General features: G+C 42.8%; 1 protein-coding gene and 1 pseudogene across 9 annotated transcripts in view; one reads left to right on the forward strand and one right to left on the reverse strand.

The window, feature by feature from the left end:
- The window catches only part of LOC139809040 (esterase FE4-like), a 282,671-nt gene that overhangs the window by 240,815 nt on the left and 14,627 nt on the right, over window positions 1-27,229 (forward strand). For all 9 annotated transcript variants that reach the window (XM_071771673.1, XM_071771691.1, XM_071771698.1 and 6 more), the window contains one exon: window positions 10,496-10,807. In XM_071771673.1, the coding sequence (XP_071627774.1) occupies window positions 10,496-10,807 (312 nt within the window). The remainder of the gene's footprint in view (window positions 1-10,495; window positions 10,808-27,229) is intronic.
- LOC139813620 (uncharacterized) lies at window positions 14,613-22,072 on the reverse strand (annotated as a pseudogene).

Genomic DNA, 27,229 nt, shown 5'->3' on the forward strand with positions numbered 1-27,229 from the left:
TTAATATAGCCGATTCTTTACAGTTTTTGTTTCAAAACGGGTTTAATCAATGCGGAACCGTTTGTTAATCCCGAATAAACTAATTAAAATGTTTGTTAGATCACGGTTTCGATAAAAAAGGCAAAAAACTGTATGTGCTTCGTTACAGCTCCGTGGCTGCACGCGCATGCAAAAAGTGCGCGAATTTGAAACATATATGTACTTATAATGCATTACTTGGCTTTCTTTCAATTTTAAATAAATATATGTATAAAATAGTATTATGGTCAAAACCCACGGCATTCCTAGTATTGACTGGTCAATTCTGCAGAATGACTGGTCAATCATGCGGAATAACCAAGCGTCTTGATTGCAGTTAGGTATCATGCTGGGAGTTTGATTAGTTTTATTATGCGGGGGAAGGGGCCTGCGGCGGAGCCCCTCCCCGCCTATTTGTGTACTGTTTATGCACATGTGTATAGTACATGTGTATAAACAGTACACAAATAGGCGGGGGAGCCCTTTCCCTCGCATAATAAAACTAATCAAACTGCGACCTCTTACACTCTTGTTCCCTCCCTCCCTTCCTTGCCCATTCTCCTTCCCCCTCCCCCTTTCTATATTCTTCCCTGCCGCCCCCCTTCTTGCCTTACTCTTTCTTTCAGCCCTTCCTCTCCTCATCCCACCTCCATTCCCTGTCCTGCACCCAGCTCCTCCTATTCGTTGCTCTATCTTTTCTTTTTTTGCCCTCTCCTCCTTTGCTTTCTCCACAATTCTCCACCTCATTTTCCTCTCCTCCATCGTTAGAACTTATGTTCATATATCCTCCTCTCCGCTGCCCTTCCGTCTCTTTGCCTTTGTCTCCTTCTGTAACTATAATAAACTTTAGACTCTCATCTCTGCTCTTTTTTTAACCCTCCCGCCCCGTATATACTTCTCTGCATATTTCTTCTCTTCCCCTAGCCCCCTAACACCTTTCTTCACCCACCACCTCTACTACCGATTCTATTGTCAGCCTCCTTCTCTCCCTTTGCCCCCCTCCCTCTCCGCTTTTCCTTTTCTTCGCCACCTTTCCCTCTTACCCTATCGGCCATAAACATCCTCACCCTCCCGAATACAGAGATTTTAGCTCGCTCAATGTCACGAGAATTTGCAATGCCTCGTCCGAAACTGTGCAATTCCCATGCTTCGGCGGCTTGATTATGCTGTACACCGAGAGCAATTTGTACAGTTGCAAGAACGTTGGAAAGTTTGGATGGTCATTGCATCCCGCTGCTTGGCGTATGGTGCCAAAAAATTTATAGAAAAGTGAAAAACGCGTCAAAATAATATCTTCGGAAAAAATACATGAGAAATATTTTTGTCTAATTTTTTCCAAGTTATCCACTCGATCTAATCACTTGTGGAACTGACCTACGGAAAAATTGACTGCATAACATTTCGTCGGCTAATCGTAAAGGTTTTTATTATTTACATACAATCGAGATGCACCCTTTGAGATTAATTACAGCAACGCTTGTACGATTTATGAAAACGCGATTAGAAATGTGCTGCGAGAAAAAAACATTTTAAAGCAGGCAAAAAAGTTACGTCTTTATGTCTTTTAATTTACTTATTTCGCAACTTACCCTCAGTCGTTTTGTATTGTGTAGCCGATTTCGAATAGTCTTCATCAGATGAGGAGAATCGGAGAAGACGAATACTTTTCGGTCGCTGTCGAGAGAGTGGCTAAACCATGTTTTCGTATCGTCGATGGAGCTCGTGACACCCAATATAGCACAAATTTTCTTATTCGTTGACGCGCCGTCAGCAATAATCCCGTGAATTTTTACTCCGGTTTCTTCGAGGTAGATGATAGCTTTAACAACTAATTTTGCTAATTCCTCTCCTTTAACGGAATTCTTTGACGCAAAGACAGCAATGGGCTGTGTGTACGTGTCGGCAAGCGGTTGGAACATGAAAACCAAACCATGAGTTGCTTGATCGTCGATGCTCGTCGATTGTGGCCCATTATTTCCGAAATCTGTCAAGCCAACGTACATCAAATTCCGCGAGCACACTGCCACAGATTTTATTAGATTGATTTCGTCCAACAAAATCACACCGTGGCGTTGCAAAGAAGTTTTACGCTCAAAATGTTTCTTCAGCAGCTGCCAGAAGTTTTCATCAAAACCGCACTTTATATTTATCAATGAAAAATAGCCCCGAATCGTGCGTGTGCAAGGTAGCGGCAGAACGTTATTTTTCCGCATAAACTCGTAATATGCCGGCGAGCGGATTTTCATTAGTATGCACAATATTATCCACTGTTCTGTGTAGCGTCGGCCTTTTGCATCCTTCTTCGTCGCGGCTTCAACGATCTCTCAGAGTGCAGTTTTTTGAGAATCAGGAACTTTTAAATCGGAAAACTTTCTCTCGAGACTTTCAGCACTTATTTTCGACATTTCATCTTTGGTCTCGTTCAAAGATTGCAGCAGCAATGTTACGCGTGCTTTAGCTCGATTCTTCTTGCGTCTTTCGACACTATTTTTTCGTCGCATTGCCTCCATTTTTTCTTTTCCACGGGGTTTGAAGAGCTGAAAACTCGATTCAGCGTTTTGCTCTTCTTGAATTGCGCCTCCTTCTGCAATTAAACTTTTCGCAGTTTCGAGCAGTTGTCACTTTTTTTTAGATTAGCGAACAATCGTTCTGGTGCCATCTCTCAAGACCGTCTCTGAACACTGAGTCCGCTTGCGAATGATAAACACTAACGGCGCATATTCCGCTGCATAGGTTCAATTTTCCAAAATTTGTCAAAATATGTGGCAATGCTCCGGTGCTGTCCAAGATTTCCGCAAGCTTTCCTTCTGCGGGATTGACGACGTGTCCATAGACGTGGTAGCTTAGCGTTTTGTCGGCATGGAGAATCACACACTTCTCAATCAGTGGTGATTCTACTCCATTTTTCACCAGTGCTCGAGCATGTGAAAACAAGAGACTCTTGCCAGACAATTCTCCAACACTCTACGATTTAAGAATCACAGCCGAGCAGTTTTGCCTATTCTCCACATCACCCACGCGATGGGTATTACCTGCAATACGTTTTGTTTCATTCAACCTATATACATACGGTATACAAGATTCTCTATAAACTTTGGCGAGCAACCCCAAGAATAAACAAATGATAAATCAAAAAAGTTTGCATCACCGAATGCGCATCCCTATTCTTGATTGGTACATTTGCGATTACTCTCGTCATGAATATGAGTGTACGAACGTGAATCTTGATAGAAGTTAATAGAAAACGAGAAGCATCTTGTTAATAGAAAAACTCCGATAATTCTTAACTTACCCTCGTTGACTATCATAGTTGACAGATAAAATCCTCTTGGTAACTCCGATATTGGCACTGTCGTTTGTGCTGGTGCTGATGTTTCGGAGCTCTGTTAACCGTCCAGAGAAATTGTCGTTTCGGTGCATGCGAGTTGAGTTGCAGAAGTAAGGCGTGGCCTTTCTACGAAAACATCATTTGCAGCTAATGATGGAAAAAAGTGATTTGAGTAACATATATTATACCGACCATATGATTAAAGGAGAATTTGAACTGCACATTACCTGCGATTTCTGATTGATCGCCCATATTGTTGATCAGCGCAGTCGAAACAGGAAGCTCATATGATTGCGTCTCTTGGTGAATTGGGGAAGAATCCATTGCGTACTCTGCGACTGAAGCCAATGCCAAAGATTCATTCGATGTATTGACATTGAATATTGTTGGAATAACAGAACTGTTTAGCCGAGGATGTTTAAATGGCACCCGAAAAGATAAATATTATTTATTCAAAACACAAATGAACAGTACATAAAAATCAAATTTGACATGTTGCGAAGGAATCTCCTGAGAATCACTTACTCCAGCAATGATTTTTCCGTTAACATCCCGTTTCACATACTTTGTGATCACGTACTTAGTCTCGAAATGCGTTTTGCAAACGAAATGAGACGTCTTCAACTCTATTTCACCGAGTATTGCAGCTTGCCACAGTTTTAACATTTCGGAGTCAACCGGCACTTTGAACAGCGAATTATTGGTCGCGTTCTTATAACTCGACTTGCATACACCGCACGATCTCCCCACTTTTCACACATTTGTCAAAAATACTAAACATTAATTATACTAAACATTAATTATTCCGAGATTCCGAGATATAATTACGCAAACGACGCTAACAAGAAGAGCAGAGAGACGCTGTTAAACGAGAAATTTACAGGTTATGTCACTCGGGGGCACTCGATAGCAGCGACACGTCTAGACGATGCGAACAACTAAAAATTGCTTCAATGTCTGAGTCACCCCCACCACTGAAATTTGCCAGAGTCGCAAGACCTGTATGTAAGACCGTGGGTTATAATAATAATATTCTCTATGCATTTGAATTGCTATTAAAATTATAATGCGGTACATCTGCAGCCTCTTTCTAGAATTTCACGCCTTATATTACTTAAAGCACCGTCTTTCATAATAAGTATAGTAATTTGTACTAAAAATGATAGGTTGGTAGCTCTGCTTCTATAGTCCTAAAAACCGTATTCGCGCGGACTTTTTTCATTATCTTTTGTCCATCGGCACACACCTTTGTAAAACCTCGATAGCCGATTAACGTATTAAAGGCTTTGCTACTCGATCAAGATACTGGCGTCTTTCTTCTCATCCTGCACGCAATATCCTCTGGTGTGACTGCACGCTCTGCGATTACAGTATAGCTTCTTAGGTTATGGGCCCAGGAGCTGAACACAAGTTAAGAGAGGCTAAGAGAGCTAAGAGAAGATAACCTAACCTCGAGGATTCTCTTGTGAGGAATTGCGTGGCGTTACGAGATTGAGTAAAGGAAAGTATATATCTTGAGATACGCGAAAATGACTGAGCACGCTACAGTTATTAAAATACCGCAATTTGATGGTACTAATTTTAGTAATTGGAAATATCGCGTAGGTATTCTGCTCGATGAAAGAGGTTTACGAAAATACATTGAGGAGAGTCTGGATGACATTTTGACGAATTCATCGCCCAACGAGCATGGTGGAATTAGACTCGAAGAAAAGAAATGTATCTCGATCCTGGTGCAAACGATTCACGATGGACAACTGGAATATGTGAAGGAGAAGAGGACAGCAAAGGAAATGTTTGACACGTTATGTAGCATTTTCGAGCGGAAGAGCATTGCGAGCCAGCTATTGCTACGAAAACAGTTGCTGATGATGAAGTATAGCGAAAGCGATAACATCACCGATTATTTCCTACGTTTCGACACAATGATCCGCGAATTAAAGTCAACCGGTGCGAAGATGGAAGAATTGGACATTGTTGTGCACTTATTACTCACATTGCCGAAAAGCTACGACAATTTAGTTACGGCACTGGAAACGATTGACCAAGAGAAACTAACCTTGGAATTCGTGAAGACACGTTTGATGGACGAGCATAATAAGCGAAATAGCGGAAGCAGTTCAAGCAAATCAAATGAATTTCATGCAATGAGTACCAAAGGAAAAAGTAAACGACTTACCTGTTATGGCTGTGGTAAAGTAGGTCATGTAAAGGCTAAATGCAAGGCTAAAAAGGATCACAATTCAAAGAACGATCAGAAAAATAGTAGCAGCGCGAACAAAGCATCGGAGGAAAAGCAAGAAACGATGTGTGCATTTAAAGATGAAGAAGCAAATGCGTGCGATGACAAGCGAACACATCACGACACGAATACAAAGGCACAAAGCGATAATATGATGCAAATAAAATTTGTATTGGATTCTGGTGCAACACAGCATATGGTAAATGATAAACGGTATTTCGACAAGTTGGAAGACATCGACGAGGTACAGATTTCAGTCGCAAAAAGGAATCAGAGCATCGTAGCGAAGCAACAGGGCAAAATCTTAGTAAAAACTTTTCACGACGGTGATTCATCTGTGAAGGCGATTCAAGACGTTTTGCTAGTCAAGGATTTGAAATGCAACTTAATGTCGATTTGAAGTTTAACGAAGAAAGGCTATCGCATTGCCTTCGAAGGAGACTACGCATATGCATCAATCAACGGACAAACGAAGTTTGTGGCTCACGCCAGTGGAAGATTATATGAGGTTGTATTGCATGTCGATAGTAATATTTTTGCTGGTATTTCAGGAGAGAACAATGTACATAGAGTATCGCAAAGCCTGTGGCATTTCAGGTTGGGTCACCTGAACGCATTCGACATGAAGAGATTGATTGATCATCAAATGGCTGACGGAATAAGCAAAGTAAACGTGGATACCGAGTCGAGATTCTGCGAGTCGTGCATCATGGGAAAGCAGACGCGATCATCGTTTCTGAAGAATAAGAACATACGTTCATCCCGCATTTTGGAGCTAATACATAGTGATGTATGTGGACCGATGCCAACGACTGCATATGATGGTTCGAGGTATTTTGTTACTTTTACCGATGATTATTCGAGAGCCTCAATGATTTACTGCATTCAACACAAGAGTGAAACACTGGAGAAATTTAAGGAGTTTGTTGCGATGGCTGAAGCGTTGCACGGCAAGAAAATTGCAAAATTGAGAACTGACAACGGTGGAGAATATACATCGAGCGAGTTCAAGCACTTCTGTAAGAGCAAAGGTATCCAAATGATTCCTACCGTTCCTTATAATCCAGAAATGAATTCGGTGGCTGAGCGGCTGAATCGAACACTGCAAGAAAAAGCGACGACCATGCTTTTGGCGAGTGATTTGGAGTCGAAGTTTTGGAATGAGGCGATTGTCACGGCGAATTATGTTAAGAATCGATCACCGACGAGTGCAGTTGGAGAACAATTCAAGAATAAAACTCCAGCTGAAATTTGGTTCCAGAAGAAGCCTGATTTGTCACATCTTCGAATCTTTGGATCGGAATGCTACAATCACGTTCCAGCAAATAAACGAAATAAGTTGGAAAAGAAATCCACGAAATGCATTATGCTCGGCTACACTGCGTCAATGGGTTCATATCGACTTTGGGATGTAGAGCAGAGCAGAATGGTTGTAGGACGAAATGTGACATTCAACGAAGCATCAATATTAAATCGAATGAATTTAGTTGAGATATCAAATTCAGAGGCGGCAAGGACACCAAATGAAGTGACTCGTGACGATGAGTTGGTGGATGAACTGGAGTCAACGTATGAAGATGCTGACGACACTTCGATGAACCACGATGCAAACAAAGAATGCGTTGATGACAGCGATAGGACTACTTTACGAAGAAGCGAGCGAATTCGACGAGCACCAGACAGATATGGTGAATGGGAAATGAATGAAGCTCATTACGCATTATCGGCTGAACAATTTGTTGAAGATGATCCACTGACGATTGAAGAAGCGAAAAAGCGAGACGATTGGCCTGAATGGAAGAAAGCAATTGAAGATGAATATCGATCATTAATTAAAAACAAAACCTGGACACTGTGTGATCTACCCAAGGATCGGAAAGCGATTACAAACAAATGGGTATTTAAACTGAAACGCAGGGCTGACGGCAAGATCGACAAATACAAGGCGCGGTTGGTGGTACGTGGTTTCTCACAGCGAATAGGATACGACTACAACGAAACCTATGCTCCAGTCGCGAAGTTGGTAACTCTCAGAACCTTGCTTGCAGTTGCTAACGAAATAGATATGCACATTCATCAGATGGACGTCAAATGTGCATTTCTCAATGGCGAACTATCAGAGGAGATTTATATGCAGCAGCCGGACGGTTTTGCGAATGGAACTAAAGTGTGCAAACTACTCAAAGCACTCTATGGTCTCAGGCAGGCTTCGAGGGTATGGAACGAAAGGTTCGACGAATTTATGAATCGAATTGGTTTCAGACGCTGCGAATCAGATCCGTGACTGTACGTGAGAGTGAAAAATGGAGTCACTTGCTACATTCTGCTGTATGTGGATGACCTTTTGTTGCTGTGCAAGGATATAAATACGATCAACACAGTGAAACGACTTCTATCAAAAGAATTCGAGATGACAGACATCGGAAAGGCAGATAAGTTCCTTGGCATGCACATTGAGCAAGACATCAAGAACGGAACAATTGGTTTAAGTCAAGCTCAATACCTGAGGAATGTATTGAGAAAGTTTGACATGGAGAATTGCAAACCAAAATCAACTACAATGGAAAAGGGCTTGCATTTGGAAAAGAGCGATGCAGATAGCTGTTCCAAGCAACCGTATCGAGAATTGATTGGCTGTCTGACATATGCTACGATCACCACAAGACCTGATTTGTGTGCTGCAACTGGCTACTTCAGTAGGTTTCAAAGCTGTTTCAACGAAAATCACTATGCACATGCGAAACACATTTTGAGATATGTTCGTGGAACAACGGACTTGAGACTGCTGTATCGCAGACAAGAAGCAGTTGAACCATTGGTCGGCTACAGTGATGCAGATTGGGGCGGCGATAAGAACGATGGAAAGTCAACATCGGGCTATGTATTCAAGGTATTCGGCAACACCGTGAGTTGGTCATCACGAAAACAGAAGACGGTCAGTCTATCATCAACCGAGGCTGAATATGTGGCGCTAACCGAGGCAGTTTGCGAGGCAAAGTGGATCCGAAAACTTCTGATTGAACTGGGCATCGATTGTAACGGACCAATCCCAATATTTGAGGACAATCAATCATGCATCGTAATCGCCGAGGAACCGCGTGAACATAGGCGAATGAAGCACATTAACATTAAATATAACTTTATTCGCGAGGCAATTATAAACAACGAAGTAAAAATTGAGTACAAGGCATCGAACGAGCAAGTCGCTGACATCATGACAAAGGGACTCGGAAGAAACCTTTTCGTTAAGCATCGACGCGATTTGAGTTTGGTTTAAAGTACAATTTGATGTTTTATTTCAAATTAAGAGGCGGTAATAAGTATAGTAATTTGTACTAAAAATGATAGGTTGGTAGCTCTGCTTCTATAGTCCTAAAAACCGTATTCGCGCGGACTTCTTTCATTATCTTTTGTCCATCGGCACACACCTTTGTAAAACCTCGATAGCCGATTAACGTATTAAAGGCATTGCTACTCGATCAAGATACTGGCGTCTTTCTTCTCATCCTGCACGCAATATCCTCTGGTGTGACTGCACGCTCTGCGATTACAGTATAGCTTCTTATTTCAAACCTAGTCCTCTTGTTTGCCGTATGATGTCATGATATTTTTGAAAGACCAAACCTCGGGCAATAGGTCGCATTTCAAAATTCAAATGCATGAAGGATTTTCTGCGTATTGTTATAACCGAATATGAATCGTTTTTCGTGAGAAGCCTTAAAAATTATTGTTTTTAAACTCGCCAATGTTTCATTTAAAAAACATTCATTATTTTATGCACAATATTCAAATTATAACAATAAATATATTTTTTTCGTATGAAAGTAATAATAATAATAATCAAAAAATAAAGATTAATCCGCCAATGATAATTTAAAACAGGAAACTTTATTAAAATCGACGCAAATGGCAATATCGCTTAATCACGACGTTTCGACCCGGGGGATTGGGTCCTTCTCAAGTGTCTATAAACTGGCATGGAACTATCGCTCTCTCGTGAACATCTTAGGAATATAAAGATTTTGACCGAATAATAATAATAATAATAAATATGTTGCATATAATGTATAATAATATAGAAAGTACTAAAAAAAACAAGAAAGACGACGACGGGGCGCGAACTCGCAATCTTCACACTTGTAGTTCGACGTCTAGTCCGCTACGTCACGCTTGAGCTTTGAATGATGCCTCACTGCAGTGGTACTAAAAAAAAGGAGCGTGTGATTCACGAGTTACAATTTCTCGTAAATGCTTGAGAGTCGCATCGTATAGCACTGTTACTTCTATACAAATACTACATTCTTACAAAAGTTCGGCAAAATCGATGATCCGGAGGGTTAGTCTTTCCCTTAGATAGAATAACGAAGCTGATTATGTACACAGTGAATAATGCGTGAGAAACTAATGTACATGGCTTATAAATAAATAATTTATTGAAATAAATTTATTTTGAAATCGTGGAAATGATAAAAGTAAAGACAGTTGTTGATAAAAAAGATAGCTCTACACTACTCTACAGTATTACTTCTAGCAATAAAAAATATGAGCAATGTATAATTGTTCAAGCAAAATATTGAAAATAGGAAAAATGTAATATTTACTGTTAAAATAGAACATTTATAGAAGTAGTCTACTTAGAAATAATTTCGTTACTTTATAACCGCATTTCGAATATATTAACATACAAATGTCATGTTTTTTAAGCCATTTTACATAAAAAGATAAATATTTTAAGAACAAGTTTTCTAATATTACGAAGTCAATTATTTCTTATATAACGAAAATGTTCTTAAAATATTATTTTTATTTATTATTTATTATTATTAATATTTATTTTTTATTTATTATTATTATTTTAGCAATATTCTATGCATATAGTTATTTACGGTTTTTAAAAATTATTTCAGATATAAGCAACAAGGTTCTTAAACAAATCGATTCTGATTTCGAGAAGGCCGGACAAGCCAAAGTTTGGTCTGGATTATCACAAATACCGATTACACCGGAAGACTTACGATTTTTATATTTCGGCGATAAGCCAGTGTCAGAGGAAACTTTAATGGATTATTCTAATTTTCTCGGCGACGAACTCTTTTATCGCGGCACTATGGAAATAGCCGACATCCAAACAAAGCTAAATAGTGTAACGTATCTATATCAATTTTCATACAAGAGTGAAACTTCAGTCATCAGGAAATTACTGGATATAAATCTCTCAGGTATTATCGATAATTAATTTAGGATTACATAAGAGAGAATTTTCAACCCTAAAGAATACGTTTATACAGGTATATAATTTAAAAAAATATGCTTAAACATATGAAAAACATTGCATTTTAGAAAAAAAGTTCAAAAAGGTGTTTGGTTTTGAGGGGGACACAAAATGATAAGTCAGTATAAACCTTGCGTGACAATTCCAAAGTTACGTGAAGGTCATATTAAAATTTTTAAATAAAAACTCTAATTTTTTGTTGTAGATTCTTGTAGCTGACATCAAGACTTTTTCAAATTACTATGATTAAATTGAATTTTGTTCAAGATTTTCTGAGCTATGAGACATTAAAGTTTGAGAATCATCGGCATTAACGTTACTCATAATGTACACCGTGGGAAGATTGCTTGATTTTGTAAAACATCATGTAAAGACCGTATTTATAATCGGATCTTATATTTAAGACCGTCTTAAGTACGATCTTAAGATGTTATGAATAATCAATCATAGGCCGGTATTCATAATCAGATCTTATTTCAAGACCGTCTTAAGTAATATCTTAAGATGCTAATACGGTGGCCGGTATTCATAGTAACTCGTGAATCACACGGTTCTTATATTTAAGACCATTTTAAGTACAATCTTAAGATGTCATTAACCAATCACAAAGCCGTATTAGCATCTTAAGACATTACTTAAGACGGTCTTGAAATAAGATCCAATTATGAATACGAGCCGTAATCCTAAAAAGGGCTGATATAAATATGTACGTGTGGGTGTGCGTGATTTAATTGGGTACAAAACAGAAAATTAAGATGCTTTGAAAAAAATATGATAATTATGCATATTAGCTCCGACCTTACGGATTTCAATAACCTTAATATATATTGTCAAGAACATAACCCTGTTTGAGTAACGCTCAAAAAGTTTTAGCCGTTGCTCATTATTTATTAAAAAGTTATTAACAAATGTAACTGAGAAATATAACAGTTTGTGTCGATACTAAGAGAAGTAATTTGCTGATATGTGTGGTATATAGACAGTACACATATCAGCAAATTACTTCCATAGCACTGGCATAAACTATTATATTTCTTAAATTTTTTTGTTAATAACTTTTTAATAAATAACGAGCGACGGCTAAAACTTTTTAAGCGTTACTATATCATATATAATTCTATTTGGCGCTCGCCTTGTGAATAGTTTTGTCATTATTAGTATTAGTGTTAATATTAGTTACCTTCGTTAGTATTAGTATTATCGACTCGGTATATTACCCTATTTTGGGTGACTCGCGCAAAATATCGGCAGATCGCTCGGATCGGTATCAATATTTTCGCGACTCACCAATCGGTGCTACCCTCGCACACACGAGGGCACCCGCCATAAAACTCAAAGGACAAACTGCTCGCTCGCGGCACATTACAAGACCGCGAGCTCACTCCATCGTCCAGAAGTCTCGAGGAGCACATCTCTTCGGTTAAACCCTCGACCTACGGAAGGCCTTAACGTGCTTGATCTTCCAGGAGTGCGAACTTCTCCTGCTTTTCCTGCCTTGCCTGCTCTCGCTTGCCTGCCTGCTGTCTTGCTTGCTTGCCTCCGCACGTGCCTGCTCGCGCCCTGAGGAAGGACGAAATCCCTCCAGGAAACGACGGCCGACCGAAAGATGAATCGCTTGCTTTCGCTATATTCTTTTGCTTAAATTTCGCGTTAAGGAGACGCAACACACCTCCTCTGGTCCTTCGAGCAATATATAGATCAACTCGCAACCGGGGCCTAACACCTCCTCGAGACAAATTCTTTAAGACTGGGTCAATTATTTCCCGAAAAATTGAAAAAATTTTGGAACCAGTTTCCAAAAAATCGGTAACAAAAAATTATACACTTTATGGCAATCCCCGGAAAATTCTACCACTACTTCATATATAATTTTTTAAGATTCGGTCCATTAACAAATAAGTAGTTCGCGGTCAGACAGACAGACAAACATCAGGTACTTGTATATCGTTTATTGTTTCTCCCCGCAGGGCTTACAAGGCGTTTTTTGAGAGAAACGATCCCAAACTTTTTTTTACGTAGGGGAAATCTTCCACTATTGGGATCCTGTCGGGGAGCGCCATGGCAACCGGTCACGGTCCAATCGGGGAATTAACGCTCTAAACGAGCAACCAGTCATAGGGTCCGATCGGGGAGCGCCATGGCAACCAGTCGAGTTTACTCAATAGCCCCTCTAAAGGGAAAGATCTCCCACCCCTCAAAGGGGCAGGGGAGTGCCGGATTCCATGCATGTACATCGCCATCGATCCTGCATGCATGGCCTACCGGCTAAAACCACCTACGAGCTATTACCACTGCGCGTTCATGGAGGGAGACCAGGAAACGCAATAATTACATCCGTGCCTCCTCCCGCGTCTCTGATTCTCAAAGGTCCTCATTGGGAGGACCCTTAAAAAAGATAAGAAAAGATGATCGGGGAGCGCCTTGGCAACCAGTCAAGAATCCCGGCCGGGAAACGCTACGGCAACCAGTCAACGGGCCCCCACAGGCCCGATCGGGGAGCACCGCCCGGCCACGGAGTCCATCAGGGAGCGCCTCGGCAACCAGTCACATCATCCCCATCCCCCCTTCCGTTAACCAAAACCTTTCTGACTCTACTGTTGGGGGCAGCTAACCCCAACCTCCCAGCAAATTAAATTAAAATCCCTTTGTGTGCCTAAACCCACGACCAAATACCGGGTCCAGACTCCCCAGAAGGAACACCCCGGCATAAGCCGATTAGGAGAGCCGTTACGAATCGCGCCCCGTCCCGAGGAAAAAACCAATCCCCACCCTGCCGGAAGCCGGGGAACCCAGACCAAGTTCCAAATCCAAGCCTCCAATAAATGTACCGACATAAGCCGGTCAAAGGGGGCGATCAGGAGCCGGCCTTCAGGCCGGACCCCGAACGCCCCCCGTCCCTCCCTGCCGGACCCCCCGCGCGCAAAGGGAGAAGCAAGGAAAAACCCACACCTCTTTTATCATTATCCTGAATGGCCCGACGGGCGCCGGGAACCAAACCGAGGCCCGAACCCCCCGCCGCCCCGGCGCGGCCCAGCCCACACCCGTTACAGGTCATATGCGACTGGCCACCACCGAACCGAGACAGCGACGGGGAACGACCCCCACGGCCCAAACCCGGAATCCGTCCCCCCCTCCACACGCGAGTAAGGCCCGTACCAAAAAAGAGAGGAAAGAATGCCCCGAAACGAAAGCCCTCATTTCTCCCAGGGATATTTCCGTGGGGAGCCAAGGGCCCGACACAGACGGAGTCGTAATAGCCAGGTCCTGAACCTGGACCGGACGACCAAACCGTCCACTTGGTCCCCCCCCCTAACCCCCGACGGGGCAAAGAACAAAAAACCTCCTTGTCCCATCCTCCCTCTCCGGCCGGAGATGAGTAAACCCACCTCTATCGGTCCCAACAAGACCAGGCGTTTATAGTCAAAGTCGCCATCCCTTACTGGATGAGGAAAACCGAAATCCTCAGGCCGGAAATCCCGGATCGGTCTTCTAAGCAGGGCATCTAAGCCCCCGGTTTTTTGTCTGGGTTTTCCTTCCCATAGGGGTAACCAAGCCAAGCCGACCCTCACCCTGTCGGCGTACCGACGTGCAATGAGTGAGGCGCCCAGCCTAGCCCCCGTTGGTTTATATTCGAGATGCCCGTCCTCTAGACCGGCGGAGTGGGTCTCCCCACCCCTATCGACCCTAGCCGGCCGGGCGTTTGAACCGGGTTGCCATCTCCCATCGATCATTGAGGCCCGAGTAGCCGACGCCAGTCTAGCTAGTCAGTCCTCTAAGCAGAGTGATCGAGCCCCCGGTTTGTATTCTGGGCTACCTTCCCTTAGGACATCTGGGTGACGGAGCAATGCTCGTCCCTCACGGTCCCGTCCGACCGGGCGATCTTTTAAAAAGGCCGCCTACCTCGCGAGCCTTTAAAAGGGCTCCCCGCTCCGTAGTAGCCCTAAGGACCACCACCCGTCTCACACAAGACCGGCGAGGGGAGTATGCCCCCCCCCCTAACGGTCCCGGTCGACCGGGCGTTTGAAATCAGGGCCGCCATCCCCTACTGGGTGAAGAAGACCAAAGTCGCCCAGGCTGGGTAGCCTGGGTCGTCCTCTAAGCAGGGCACCCAGACCCCTGGTTTTTTCTCAGGGTTTTCCTTCCCATAGAACACTGGACAATAAAGCTAGCCAAAGCTAGCTCGTCCCTCACGGTCCCGTCCGACCGGGCGGACTTTTTATAGAGGCCGCCTACTTCGCGAGTCCCGAAGGACTCCTCGGTCCACGACAGACCTTGCGGACTGCCATGGATTACGGTACTGGTGTGCTCGGGCACTCCGGGTTTGCAAAACCCGTACCAAATGGTTCGGAATGGGCCCCGAAGGGTCCCAAATGTCGCCAAATGTACCCAACCCTTTATATACATCCTTCCTAACCCGACCTGACCATTACGGCCCTTTACACTCTTTTCCTTTCTCCCCTCCTCGCCCTCTAACAATTTTACACACGATTTTTACCCTTCCTCTCCACCTACTTAATCTACTTAGCGTTTTTCAGGGATGTATCCAACCTCGCCTTCTACCCCTTTCCCTTTCCTTCCTAGCTGCCCCCCCTCGCTCCGCCCATCATATCTCATCCCTCGTTTCTCTCTCTCCTCGCTTCGTCTCTACTCTCTGGCGTAATCCTCTCCTTCCTCGCGTGGCAGACCTCCCTCGCTTCCTTCCCATCACCCCCCTTCCTCGATCCCCGCATTCTCCAGGCTCACTTCTCCCATTTTTTCTTGTCCTCGTTCCATACAATCTCTACCATCTACCCATATTCTCCTGTTTTCCACCCACGTTCTTCTTCCCTTGTCTCTCTCCTCCCTAGCCTTTTCCAGCAACCTCCACCTCTTCTTTCTCTTCTCCATGGACCTCCTCGTCCACCCCTATCCCCCACTTCTGCCTAATTACCCCATACCTTCCTAACAACTCCTCTCTGTCCTTCTCATCCTCCAACTCCACTATGTATGTATGTATGTATGATATTTATTGCATTTCTCCGTAAGGTTTACAAGGCGTTTTTATAAGGAACGTACCCAAACCTCTTACAGAAACTCATTTCCCTATGCTTGGCCATTTGATCTCACAAACATTTACCCTCCCTCCCCGTAATCCTCTTCCCCCCTCTTCTTCTTCCTCCGTTTCTGCCGCGACTCCGTCCTTCAGCCTCTTTCCTTCCCGTCTCAGCTCTTCCTTATTTGGCCCACTCTCTCTTTCTCCCATCCTCCTTCTCCTCATTATCGGAGCCCATAAGGAGCTTCTCCTCCATCCCTCTTGTGATTTCTTCCTCCTCCGATCTCCCTGTACTCCTGTGCACCTCTCTTCTCTCTTCCGCTCTCTCTTTTTTCTCTCCTCTCTCTTTATCTCTCCTTTCCACCGACTTATCTTCATGTATCTTTACCCCTATACTGTTCCCTGCCCTTCTCCTCGCCTCCAACACCCGCCACTTTTCCTCCTCATCTCCCAGTTTCACCAGTATTGTCAGCCAACCTCCTCTCTCTCTCCCACAACTAACACCTCTCTTACCATCACCTTCACCCTCAACCCTTCCGTGAAGAGCTCCTTCACTTTCTCCCAATTTGACTCCTTACCTACCCATTTCTCCTTTTCGACCCTTATAATCACGTTCCTCTTTCTTAATTCGTCTTCGTTCCTTTCGCCCTCCCCTGCCAACCATTTCTTCTTTCCCGCCCCACTCTCTTCGCTATCTTCCTTCTTCCTTTTGCTTCCACCTTGCTCCAATCTTTCTACCTTCCTCTCCAATCTCCTTATTTTCTCCTCCAGCTTCTCCATTCTCTCGTCTTTTTTTCTACCGTCCTCTTTTCTCTCCTTCAACATCTTTCTTACCTTCCTTTGTCCTCTACAATCTTTTCGACTGCCTCTGCTATTGATCTCCCCTCGCGCTTCATCCTGGATAATCTGTAACATGCACTTTAATTACTCACTTCTCCTTTTCTCTACTTTCCACTCCCTCCCCTCTTTCTCGCCCTCCTCCCTTTTCTTCTTTTCCCTCTTCACCTTCTTCTTCTTCTAACTCCTCCGACTCCCCTTTTCCTCCCATTCTTTCCCCCTCTAGTTCTATTATCCATTCCTCTCCTCCCCCTTCCTCATCCAATACCCATCCCACCGCTTCCTGCCAACTTTTATTTTCTGATTTTCGTCTCCTAAATTCCTCCCATACATGCTCGCACGATTCCTCCCTATGTTCACATAACCAACATTTCTTTTTCCCTTCCACTTCCTAGTAACTGCTTTCTCTCATCTCATTCCTTAATCTAAATCTCGCCACCCTTCCCCATCTGCTCTCTCCCCATCCCTTCTTCAGATATCCCGGGATACCCTCTCCTTTTATTAACTTGTACCATTTATTATAGTCTGATTTCTCGATTTTCTCCCATCTCTCTTTCCTTTGCGTCTCCTTATTTCCTCCAAACAGCTTAAGAAACCATTCATCTCCACCATCTCCTCTCAGCCTTTCCAACTCTTTTAACTCCACTCCCCTGTCTTCAAAGAACTTTCCTCTCTCTCTTTCCCAGCTTGAGCCTGCTTTCCCTTCTTTCTCCCTTCCTTTCAGCTCTTCCCAACATAGCCTCGCCAGTTCACTTCCTCTACCCTCCTCTAACTTTTTCTCAAATCTCCATGCCTTCATCCCTGCTCTCCCTCTTAACTTCCCCCTTTGCAGCTCCTCCCTAAAAAGATACCACGGTGTTCTCCCGTCTACTCCCAAGATCCATCTGATATACCTTTCTTCCATCCTTTCCATTCCCTCCCTTTCTCTCCATCCCCATATTTCCGCTTTATATCCCAACACCGTCCACATCAGTCTATCAAACAGCCACAGTCTTTTTCCCCAGTCTTCCCCAAATCTCCTCTTCCCTATTCCCCAGACTTTCCCCATCACTGCGGCCGCCTTCTTGATCCTTTCCCTTATTTGCGCTTCCTGTCCTTCGTTCCTTTGAAACACGTACCCTAAATACCGAAATTTTCTCACCTCTTTTAACTCTTTTCCTTCCCATCTTCACCTTCTCTTACTATCTCTCCCTCCTTCTTTCCTAAACCTCATTATTTTTGTTTTCCCCACGTTCAGTTCCAATCTCTTCCTTCCCAGGTACCCTTCTAGTTTTTCTAGCATGCTCCTCATTTGGTCCTCGTCCTCCGCAATTAGCACTACATCATCCGCATAAGCCAAAGTATACACCCTTTTACCTCCTAGCCTTATCCCTCCCCATTTAACTCTACCCATTTCCTCTTCCAAATCCGCTAGTAACACGTTGAACAGTAACGGGTTCAACGGGCACCCCTGCCTTACACTCCTACCCGTCCAGAACACTTCTCCCATTTCGTTTCCCCCCCTTACCCTACTTTTCGTCTCCCTTAGAATCTCCTCCGTCCTTCTCACCAGTTCTTCTCTTATTCCTCTTTCTCTCATTAGCACTCCTCTATCCACCGAGTCAAACGCCGCCTTCAGGTCCACAAAACATGCTATCAATTTTCTCCTCTTCTTCTCTAACCTCCTGTTCACCAAGTAGTTCAGCACATAGATGTTGGCTACAGATCCCCCTTCTAAAACCTGTCTGATTATGTGGTACTTTCTCTTTCCCTCTATCTCCTCTCTTAACCTCTCCGCCAGAATGGCCGTGTACACCTTATATAAAGACGGTATTATTGTCACCCCTCTATATTCCTCCGCCTTTTTTCTTTCCCCTTTCTCTACTATTGGCGCGATTATTCTCTCTTTCCAATTTTCCGGCCATCCTCCCCCCTTCCATATCATGTTGATATATTTTCATGCCCAATTCTCTAACTCCTTCCCCCCTCGCTTCCAAACCTCGCCTGGAATCCCATTCCTTCCCATTGCCTTTTCGTCCTTTAACTTCCTTATAACTCTCCTCATTTCTTCTAGGCTTATCTCCTCTTCCTCCTCTCCTTCCTTTTCCTCCCTCCCACCTTCTTTCCCCATCCTTACCCTCTCCTCTACTTCTCCCAACAACTTCATAAAATGTTCTTTTCATTCTTCCTCTTCTATTCCTTTCTCAAGTCCCCTTTTTTTCTCTCTTTATTTACTATCTCCCATACCTCCGCCTCCCTCCTTGCTTCCTCCACTTCTCTCTCCCATCTCTGGTTCTCTTCTTCCTTCTTCCTCTTACACAGCTCCTTAAACTCCTTCCTCTTTTCTTTGTAAGCGCTTCCCTCTTCTCTTTCTTTCCTCCAATCCCTTATTTTTCTTCTTGTCTCTTTCTTCACTTCTCGACACTCCTTATCCCACCATCCCACCTTCCCCTTCTTATTTCCCTCCAGCTCCTTCTCTACCCCTTTTATTGCCTCTGTTATTCTTGTTTCCATTTCTTCCCATTTTTTATTCAACTCTTCCACTTTTTCTTCCACCTCCTATTTTTTCTATAAACCTCTTTACTCTTTCCTCGTTCAACACCCCCCTGCTTTTTTTCTTCCACCCTCTTCTTCTGCCTTCTTCCTTGTTCCCCCTTCTAAGTATTATTTTCAAGGAGTGATGATCCGAGTCCACTCTATCCCCCACTATCATGCTCTCTATCTTCTCTCTTACTTCTCCTTCCCCTATTACATAGTCAATTACCGTATCTCCTCTTTCCCCCGTGAAAGTAAACTCCCCTTTCTCGTCTCCTCTCACATTTTCATTGAATATCTCCCATCCTCTCTCCTCTAAGCTATTTACCAGCAACCTTCCCTCTCTGTCTATCTTCTTATACTTCAAACTTCTTCCCCCTCCCAACCGTCCTTCTCCCTCCTCTTCCTCTATCCTCCCACCTTTTTGTCCAGTCCTTGCATTAAAATCTCCCCCAATTATCGTAAACCTTCCTTCTTCTTTCTTTTCTATTATATGTCCCAACTCCTGTAAGTTCTCCTCCATCTCCTCTTTCTTTGCATATACCCCTATAATACTCCAGTTTTCGCCACCTATCCTAACCTTTCCCGCTATCAAACTCTCCCTATCAATTTCTATTTCCGTTCCCTTCTCTTTTATTCTTTTTTTTATTCCCATTGTCATCCCTCCTATTGCTCTCCTTTTTTTATTTTTCTTCTTCGCCATTTGCACTCTTTATTCGTATCCTTTTGGCAGCCTTCCCCTTATTCTTTCCCAGCCCTTTTCTCCTATCCAAATCTCTACCATGACTAACACATCTTCTTTCTTCAGCCCTTCCCAGAAATTTTTATCTTTATTTTCCAAACCAGCTACGTTCCAAAATGCCATCCTCTAAACTGATTTACTTCTCCCCTCCTCTTCTCTTCTGACTTCTGTATTACCATTCTCTACATCCCCCCTCTAACCTCTTCTCCTCTTATTCCCCCGTCTCCATTCCTACTCCTCTCACTCTCCTTCTCCCTGCTCCCTCCTCTCTCTCCCCCTCTCTTCCCCCTCCCCATCCACCTCTCTCAATCCTTCCTCTAATTCCTCCCTCCTCTCCTTCTCTTTTCCTACTCTTCTTACATCTGTCTTGTCCGATCCCTCTCCCTCTTCTACTCCCCCTGCTTTTGTCCTTCATCTTTCTTGTCTTTTTTTTCTTTCCCTTTTCCTGCCTCCCAACACCTCCCTCTACTATCACTGAGCACGTCTTTTTTTTCATTCCACACCCACCACTTCCCCTCTATCCATACCTTTCCCTGCCCTATCTGCACTCTGTTACCCTCTGCCCTTGCCTTCCATGTAATTTGAATTACCCTCCTTCTTATCATCCTTTCTTCTCATGTTAGATCTTCCTCAATCCAAGTACTTTCATCTTTCAATTTTCACTTATTTCTCATTATTCTTGACTTCACTTTCGCACTTCCTACTCTTACCTAGTGGTCTTACCTACTACCATATCTCCCTTCTCTCTTTCCGCATCTATTTTTCTGATTTCCTCTATCTTAACCTCCACTCCTATCTTTTTTATCACCTCCTTTATTCCCCCCTTTATTCCTCCCGTATCTTCTTTTACTCCTTTTATCACAACGTTTCTCTTCCTTTCTTCCCTCTCCTTCATTTCATACCTCTTTTCCAGCATTTCCACCCTCTCCTTCCAATCAGGCTCCTTTCTCCCCTCCCCCCTTCTCACTCCTCCGCTTCTTTCTGCACCTTTTCCTCCTTCGTGACCTCCCTCCTTAGACTCCATTCTCATCCCTTCCAGTTTTCGTTCCAAATCATCTATATTCTCTTCTTAAATTCCTCTCTCTCCGTGCTCCACTTCTCCTTTCGCGCTCTTAATTCGTTCCTTATCTTCTCTACTTCCCTTCCTTGCTCCTTGAAACCCTCCCTTAACTCTTCTCTCATGCTCCTAAAACCCACTCTCAATTCGCTAATTATCTCCCTCAGCTCTTTCTCACCTATCTCTGTTTCCGATTTAGGCAACTTTGCCGTCAGATTGCTTCTCTTGAAAACTACCTCCTTCTCTTTCTCCCCACTCTTATCTAAATCATCCCTCTTCCTTTTCCAAAACTCTTCTAAAGTTTCCGTGCTTCCCGTGCTCCCCGTACTCCCTCTTCTACCTCTATCCTTTTCTTTTACTTTATCTATCGCTTTCTTTATCTCCGTCCCTCTTTCTTTCTCTTCGTTCATCTCTGCCTACTCTGCGTCTCACTTCTCCCTCTACCTGTGCTATACTCTATGCCTTGCCTCGCACCGCCGCGCGTATCTCCGTTCGCCTGCCGAGTTGTCCCTCTACACCGGCTATCGTTCTCGCCTTACCTAGCGCTACCGCACGCGTCTTGGCTCACCTATCGCGTCGCCCCTCTACACCAACTATCGTTCGTGCCGTACCCTTTGCCCGTGCCTTGTCACTTTTCTTCCCTTTAATCCTTTTTTCCCGTTCCTCCTTTTCTCTCCCCTCTCCCATCCACACTCACTTACCTTTACTCCTCCCTTCTCGCACACTCTTGCCTTCCTCAGCCTCCTCCAACTCTCCTTTCTATTCACTTTATTCTCGCACACTCTCACACCTGTCACCTCGAACCTCCTCCAATTCTACTATTAACACCTCTCTCCCTCCCTCCCCGCTTCTTTCCCAGACCCTTCGAATTCTCGACGCTCTGCTCAGCACCTTCTCTGCCACTCTTTCCATCATACCCCTCCTTTCTTCTGCGTCCCTCCCGTCTAACCTCCTCCAGACCATATTCCTCTTTTTTCTCTCTCTTTGCTTTCTCTTTTAATTCAGCCTCTTCACTCTCTCTTTTAGGTTCTTCTTGCTCTCTTTTTTCTCTCTTCCCTCTACTTCCTTCCGCGGCTCTTCCCCTTTCTCCTTACATCCCCCCTCTCCGTCATCTTCCTTCTCGCCGCCCCTCTCACCCCCAGCGCCCCAGCTCTTCTCTTTGCCTCCTCCTCCACCCCTCTTACGATAGTTTCCCCTCTGTCCCAAACTAGCTTCTTCTCTTCTTCTCCATCCTCCCTGGCTCCCCTCGACGCTTCTCTTTCTTCTGCGGCCAATTTCTCCTCTCTTTCCCTCCTCCATTCTGCGACCTCTCCTTTCGACCTCTCCTTCCACCACTCCTCCTCGCTACTCTTTCTCTCTTTCGGCCTGGCTCCCGCCTCACTCCCTTCTCCCCTACCCTCCCTTCCTCTTTCTTCTGCGCTCTCCTCTCGTTCCGCCCCCTCTTCCCTTCTCTCTAGCACCCTTCTGATCTTCTCTAGCTCCTCTGCAATTTTACTCCACACTTTCATTATACTCTGCGACTCCTCCATCTCCCCCTCTGTTTTCCGTCCCCTCACTTCACCCTCCTTCCTTCTTCTCCCCCTACACCCCCTCGCCTTTCCCTTCTCCTGCTTCGCCTCTTCAACGCCTCTTCAGCCTTTCGTCTTGTCCCTCCGCTCCTCACCCCGCTCTCCGTCCGCTCCTCCGCCTCTTTTCATTGCTTTCTTCCTCCTCCTGCAAGCAAACTTTTCTCAGATTCTGCCTTTCTCTCTCTTTCTCCCTCTCTCCTCTAACCCCCAAGGTGTGTGTGTGTCTGACTCCTGTCTTCTTCTTTCTTCTCCCTTACTTACTTTCTACTCTCCCCGACTTCACTCACTCCCGCTCTTCCTTTTTTCTACTCTTTTCCTTACCTCCCTTGAAAACTCTTTTCCGCTTTTTACCTCTTCTCTTCACTATCCTCCACTTCTCGCTACCACGTACTATCACTACGCTTCGCCCTCCTTAATCGATCCATCGCCTCAAACCATCGATTTCTGTCGCTCATTTCTCATTCGCCGACGTGAGATACTCGCCGATGTGCACCCGCCTTAAGCCTCTTCTGCTCGCCTCTCACGCTATCTCCTCCATCGTCGGCATCTCCACCCTCCTCCTTACCGACCCGCAGTTCCTGCCGTACACTCCTGCGCGCCACGTTCCGCCGCCCCGCAGTGGAGCCAACATGCTTTTTTGGAGCAGTCGACCCCCCGCGCCGGCTCGGTCCGATACCTCCACCGCGCCTCCTTCTCGCCGACAATCAACCAGCGGGCCCCACGTCTCCACTTCCATCCGCCAGACCCTGCTCAGGCCACCGCTCCCCCTCTGCAGCCTCTCACCTCTTCCGTCTCTGCCCCTTCTTCTTCCTTGTTTTTATCCTAACCTCCAAGCGCACCCTGACTTTCGGCCAACACCACTCTCCACTCGTGTCACCCTCGACTCCTCCTCCACTTCCTCGATTTCTTCTTTGCCTCCTCCACCAACTCCACCTCACCTCTTCATTTTCCCGGCTTTTATCACCTCTCCAAGCCTTTATCTTTCTCCGCCCTGACTCCTGGCCAACCGCTCGTTCCCCCTCCAGTCGTTATCTCCGACATCAAGTACTTATATATATACATATACAGTGCCTACCGAAAGTTCGGGGCCACCTAAATAATTTGTGAACGGTTTGAAATATAGGATTGAAATTTATAGGGATACAATGGGATCACAAAGTCTATTATTTAACCACACACACACACACACACAGCAGAGAGCTTTTGGAGTCGTTAACTAACGCGGAAGTGACGAACCGTGGGGTCCTTATCTCTGCTGACTGCTATGTTCAAATGATCATAACTCTGCGAAAAAAAATCGTACAGATCTCGGCGACATCGCGTTGTTTTCGTCTCGGAAATCCCTTTCAAACGAGCCTTCACTCAACCCCACATGCTATTTAAGATTTTTTTGGTTCCCCCATTCCCCCGTCCTCCAGGGGTGTGGAGGTGGGTGTTTTTGTGGTTAAATAATAAACTTTGTGATCCCATTGTATCCTTATAAATTTCAATCCTATATTTCAAACCGTTCACAAATTATTTAGGTGGCCCCGAACTTTCGGTAGGCACTGTAGAATATATATTATATATAATGTAAATAATATAAAAAGCAGCACCACTACACATGGTCCCGAAGCGGACCTGTGGAGAGCATGCGGAGACTACCGCCCACTGAATAACCGGACAAAGCCAGACAGACACCCGGTACTACATATTGAAAACTTAAAACATTTTTAATATGAAATATAAAATATCTCGTGAAGTATTTACTTTTCGATATAATTTTATCTTGATACTTTTATACGTAGAATAATGAAAGAAATCGAATATTAATATTAATTTTGACATTTGCAATTTTGCAAAATTAAATGTGTCTACAAAATGCAATCAAATTTTTTAAAAAACATTTTTTTCTAAAATGCGATGTTTTTTTATATATTTAAGTATATTTTTTAAAATGAGATACCCTGTATATGGCAAATATAAAATAGTATTTCTAAATCTTTATACATGATTGTAAACATGATTGTTATTTGAATGTGATTTTGTAATATTAATAAAGAATTTTTTAATATTTTCTTAATATACTAGTCTTTAAAATTAAAAGATATTAATATATGTATATAATGTGTTAGGTTTAAGTGTAGACTTACAACTAGTTATATTTTTAAATAATAGAATCATACAAAAATTTCTTGAATAAAAATTATTTTGTTCAAAATTTATACATATACATATAATGACTTAAATGAAAGTTTTGTTTTTAATAAACACTTTTTTATTATTGATATTTTGTCGTTCCGTTTATATTTAAAAACAGCACAAACGACATCTCATAAACAACTACTGAAAGTTACATTTTCTTGCACCGTATGTCATAATAGTTATTTATGTCACACGTGCATGAAAAATGGCCCATTACGCACGCGACGCGTGCGTGATAGACCACTTTCCGCGCACTTGCAACATAAAATAGGGTGTGTAACACTCGCCTCCGGCTCGTGCGTCCACTCCGCACGTCCAATTTCCATCTTACAGCACTTGTTACACAATAGTTATTTGTGTAACAAGTGCTGTAAAAAATTTTATAAAATTGTAATGAAATAGATACGTTTTATTTAAAAAAAAATTAAAACTCATTAAAAATGTTTGACAAATAATAATTTAAAACTTTTGCTTAAGTCGTTATATAGATCGTTTTAAACAAAATAGCTTTATTCGAAAAATTTTTATAACCCCACACAGAACATAACATCAATTAGACGTCCTTACAACCTCCATGTCTGTCACGTTACACTGTAGCGCGACAAAGTTGCTCGTCTATTTGCGCCCGTACGAGTTATAGTTGTTTGTACTCCAGTAATGTGAAGCTGTTTAACATTATAGATGCTCGAAATGCCATTCGGTTTATATTGTAAACAATGCTCAATATCTTCACACTATTGGGATCTGACATGGAGACGGGGCTTAACCAATATGGCGCCAATCGGCTCACAGTTTTGGTGGACTTCAAACGCTGTGTTATAGTCTGTTATTAAAATGTTAATATCCATGGAAAATATTTGTGATTGGGCTGGTGCAAATCCTGCGCAGAGATTTATTGAAGGCAAAAGAGTTTTAAAAGCAGGACATATAATTAAAATAAAATTTTTGCCCGCGCTTCGCGCGGGCTCAAAATCTATTCCCCTCTCCCCAAACTCATCCATTAATTAGGAGCACCAAATTTGATAGTTTTTTTTCTCAAACTCTAACATCTTACATCTTCGAATTCTTTTTTAATAAATAATTAATAATAGATAATATTATAGATGCAGATTAGCATATTGTCAAATATTTCAAAAACGTAATTCCCTATATTAAAGTTATTAAACTTTATCTTTGCTCGCGCTTCGCGCGTTTTCACCCTCTGACCCGCCATTATTGACTCTCTTTCATTTTATTTTCTTTCTGTTCCTCCTTTTTCTATTTTGTTTAAAAATTCTGCCGGATTTAGTTTTACATTTGCTGCCTTTCTGTTCTAATATCAATTCATTTATTCTTTTTATTCGCCCGCGCTTCGCGCGCTTTCACCCTCTAAAAAATTATCCATTAATAAAAAATTAAACTTATTATTCAAGAATTAAAAATTCAGCTTAATATCTCAAAATTTGCGGTACCAGTTTTATCAAAATCATCAACAAAAAATTAGAAAAATTTTGGCACCAGTTTCAAGAAAATCAATTCATTAATGAAAAATTATCCATTAATAAAAAATTAAACTTATCCTCAAAAAATTAAAAAAACTTTGGCACTGGTTTCAAGAAAATCGGTCTATTAATACTTAATATTTCTCTAAGAATTTGAAAAATTTTGAAACTGGTTTCCAAAAAGTCGGTAACGAAAAATTATCCATAAAAATTATCTATAAAAAAATTCAGCTTGATATCTCAAAATTTGCGGAAATTGGAGTAATCACGTACATTTTTTTAAACAGAAATCGGAAACTTCTTTATTATTAGCAATTTTTCTAATTCTATTACATTCTTTAGTTCTTTCTACTTCTATTTCATATATAATTCTTTAAGATTCGGTCAATTATTTTTTGAAAAATTTGAAAAATTTTGTAACCGGTTTCCAAAAAGATCGGTAACGAAAAATTATACACTTTATGACAATTCCCGGGAAATTGTACCCCTACTTTATATATAATTCTTTGAGATTCGGTCAATTATTTCCCGAAAAATTGGAAAAATTTTGGTATCGGCTTCCATAAAATCGGTAACAAAATTGTATACTTTATAGCACTCCCCGGAAAATTCTACCCCTACTTCATATACAATACTTTGAAATTCGGTCCACTAACGAATGAGTAGGTTTGCGGTCAGACAGACAGACAGACGTCAGGTACTTATAATAATAGATGTAGAATAAATGAACAAAACATGAGAGGTGATGTTGTGAACTTTACAGTTCTGTGTTTACGAACTTCTCACAGCAGTTTTCTTCAAGCGTCTCGTTTTTGCAACAACATCTATCATCTAATTATTCACCGTTAATTATTATTGAAAATGTATCATTTACACATTCACGATGTTCACGCTTTAGATTAAACAAAATTTCAAACTAATTTTTCCTGTCAAAAATTAACTTACCTGGCAGTA

Source organism: Temnothorax longispinosus, chromosome 1, assembly GCF_030848805.1.
Source record: "Temnothorax longispinosus isolate EJ_2023e chromosome 1, Tlon_JGU_v1, whole genome shotgun sequence".
In the NCBI taxonomy this organism is placed as follows: Eukaryota; Metazoa; Arthropoda; class Insecta; order Hymenoptera; family Formicidae; genus Temnothorax; species Temnothorax longispinosus.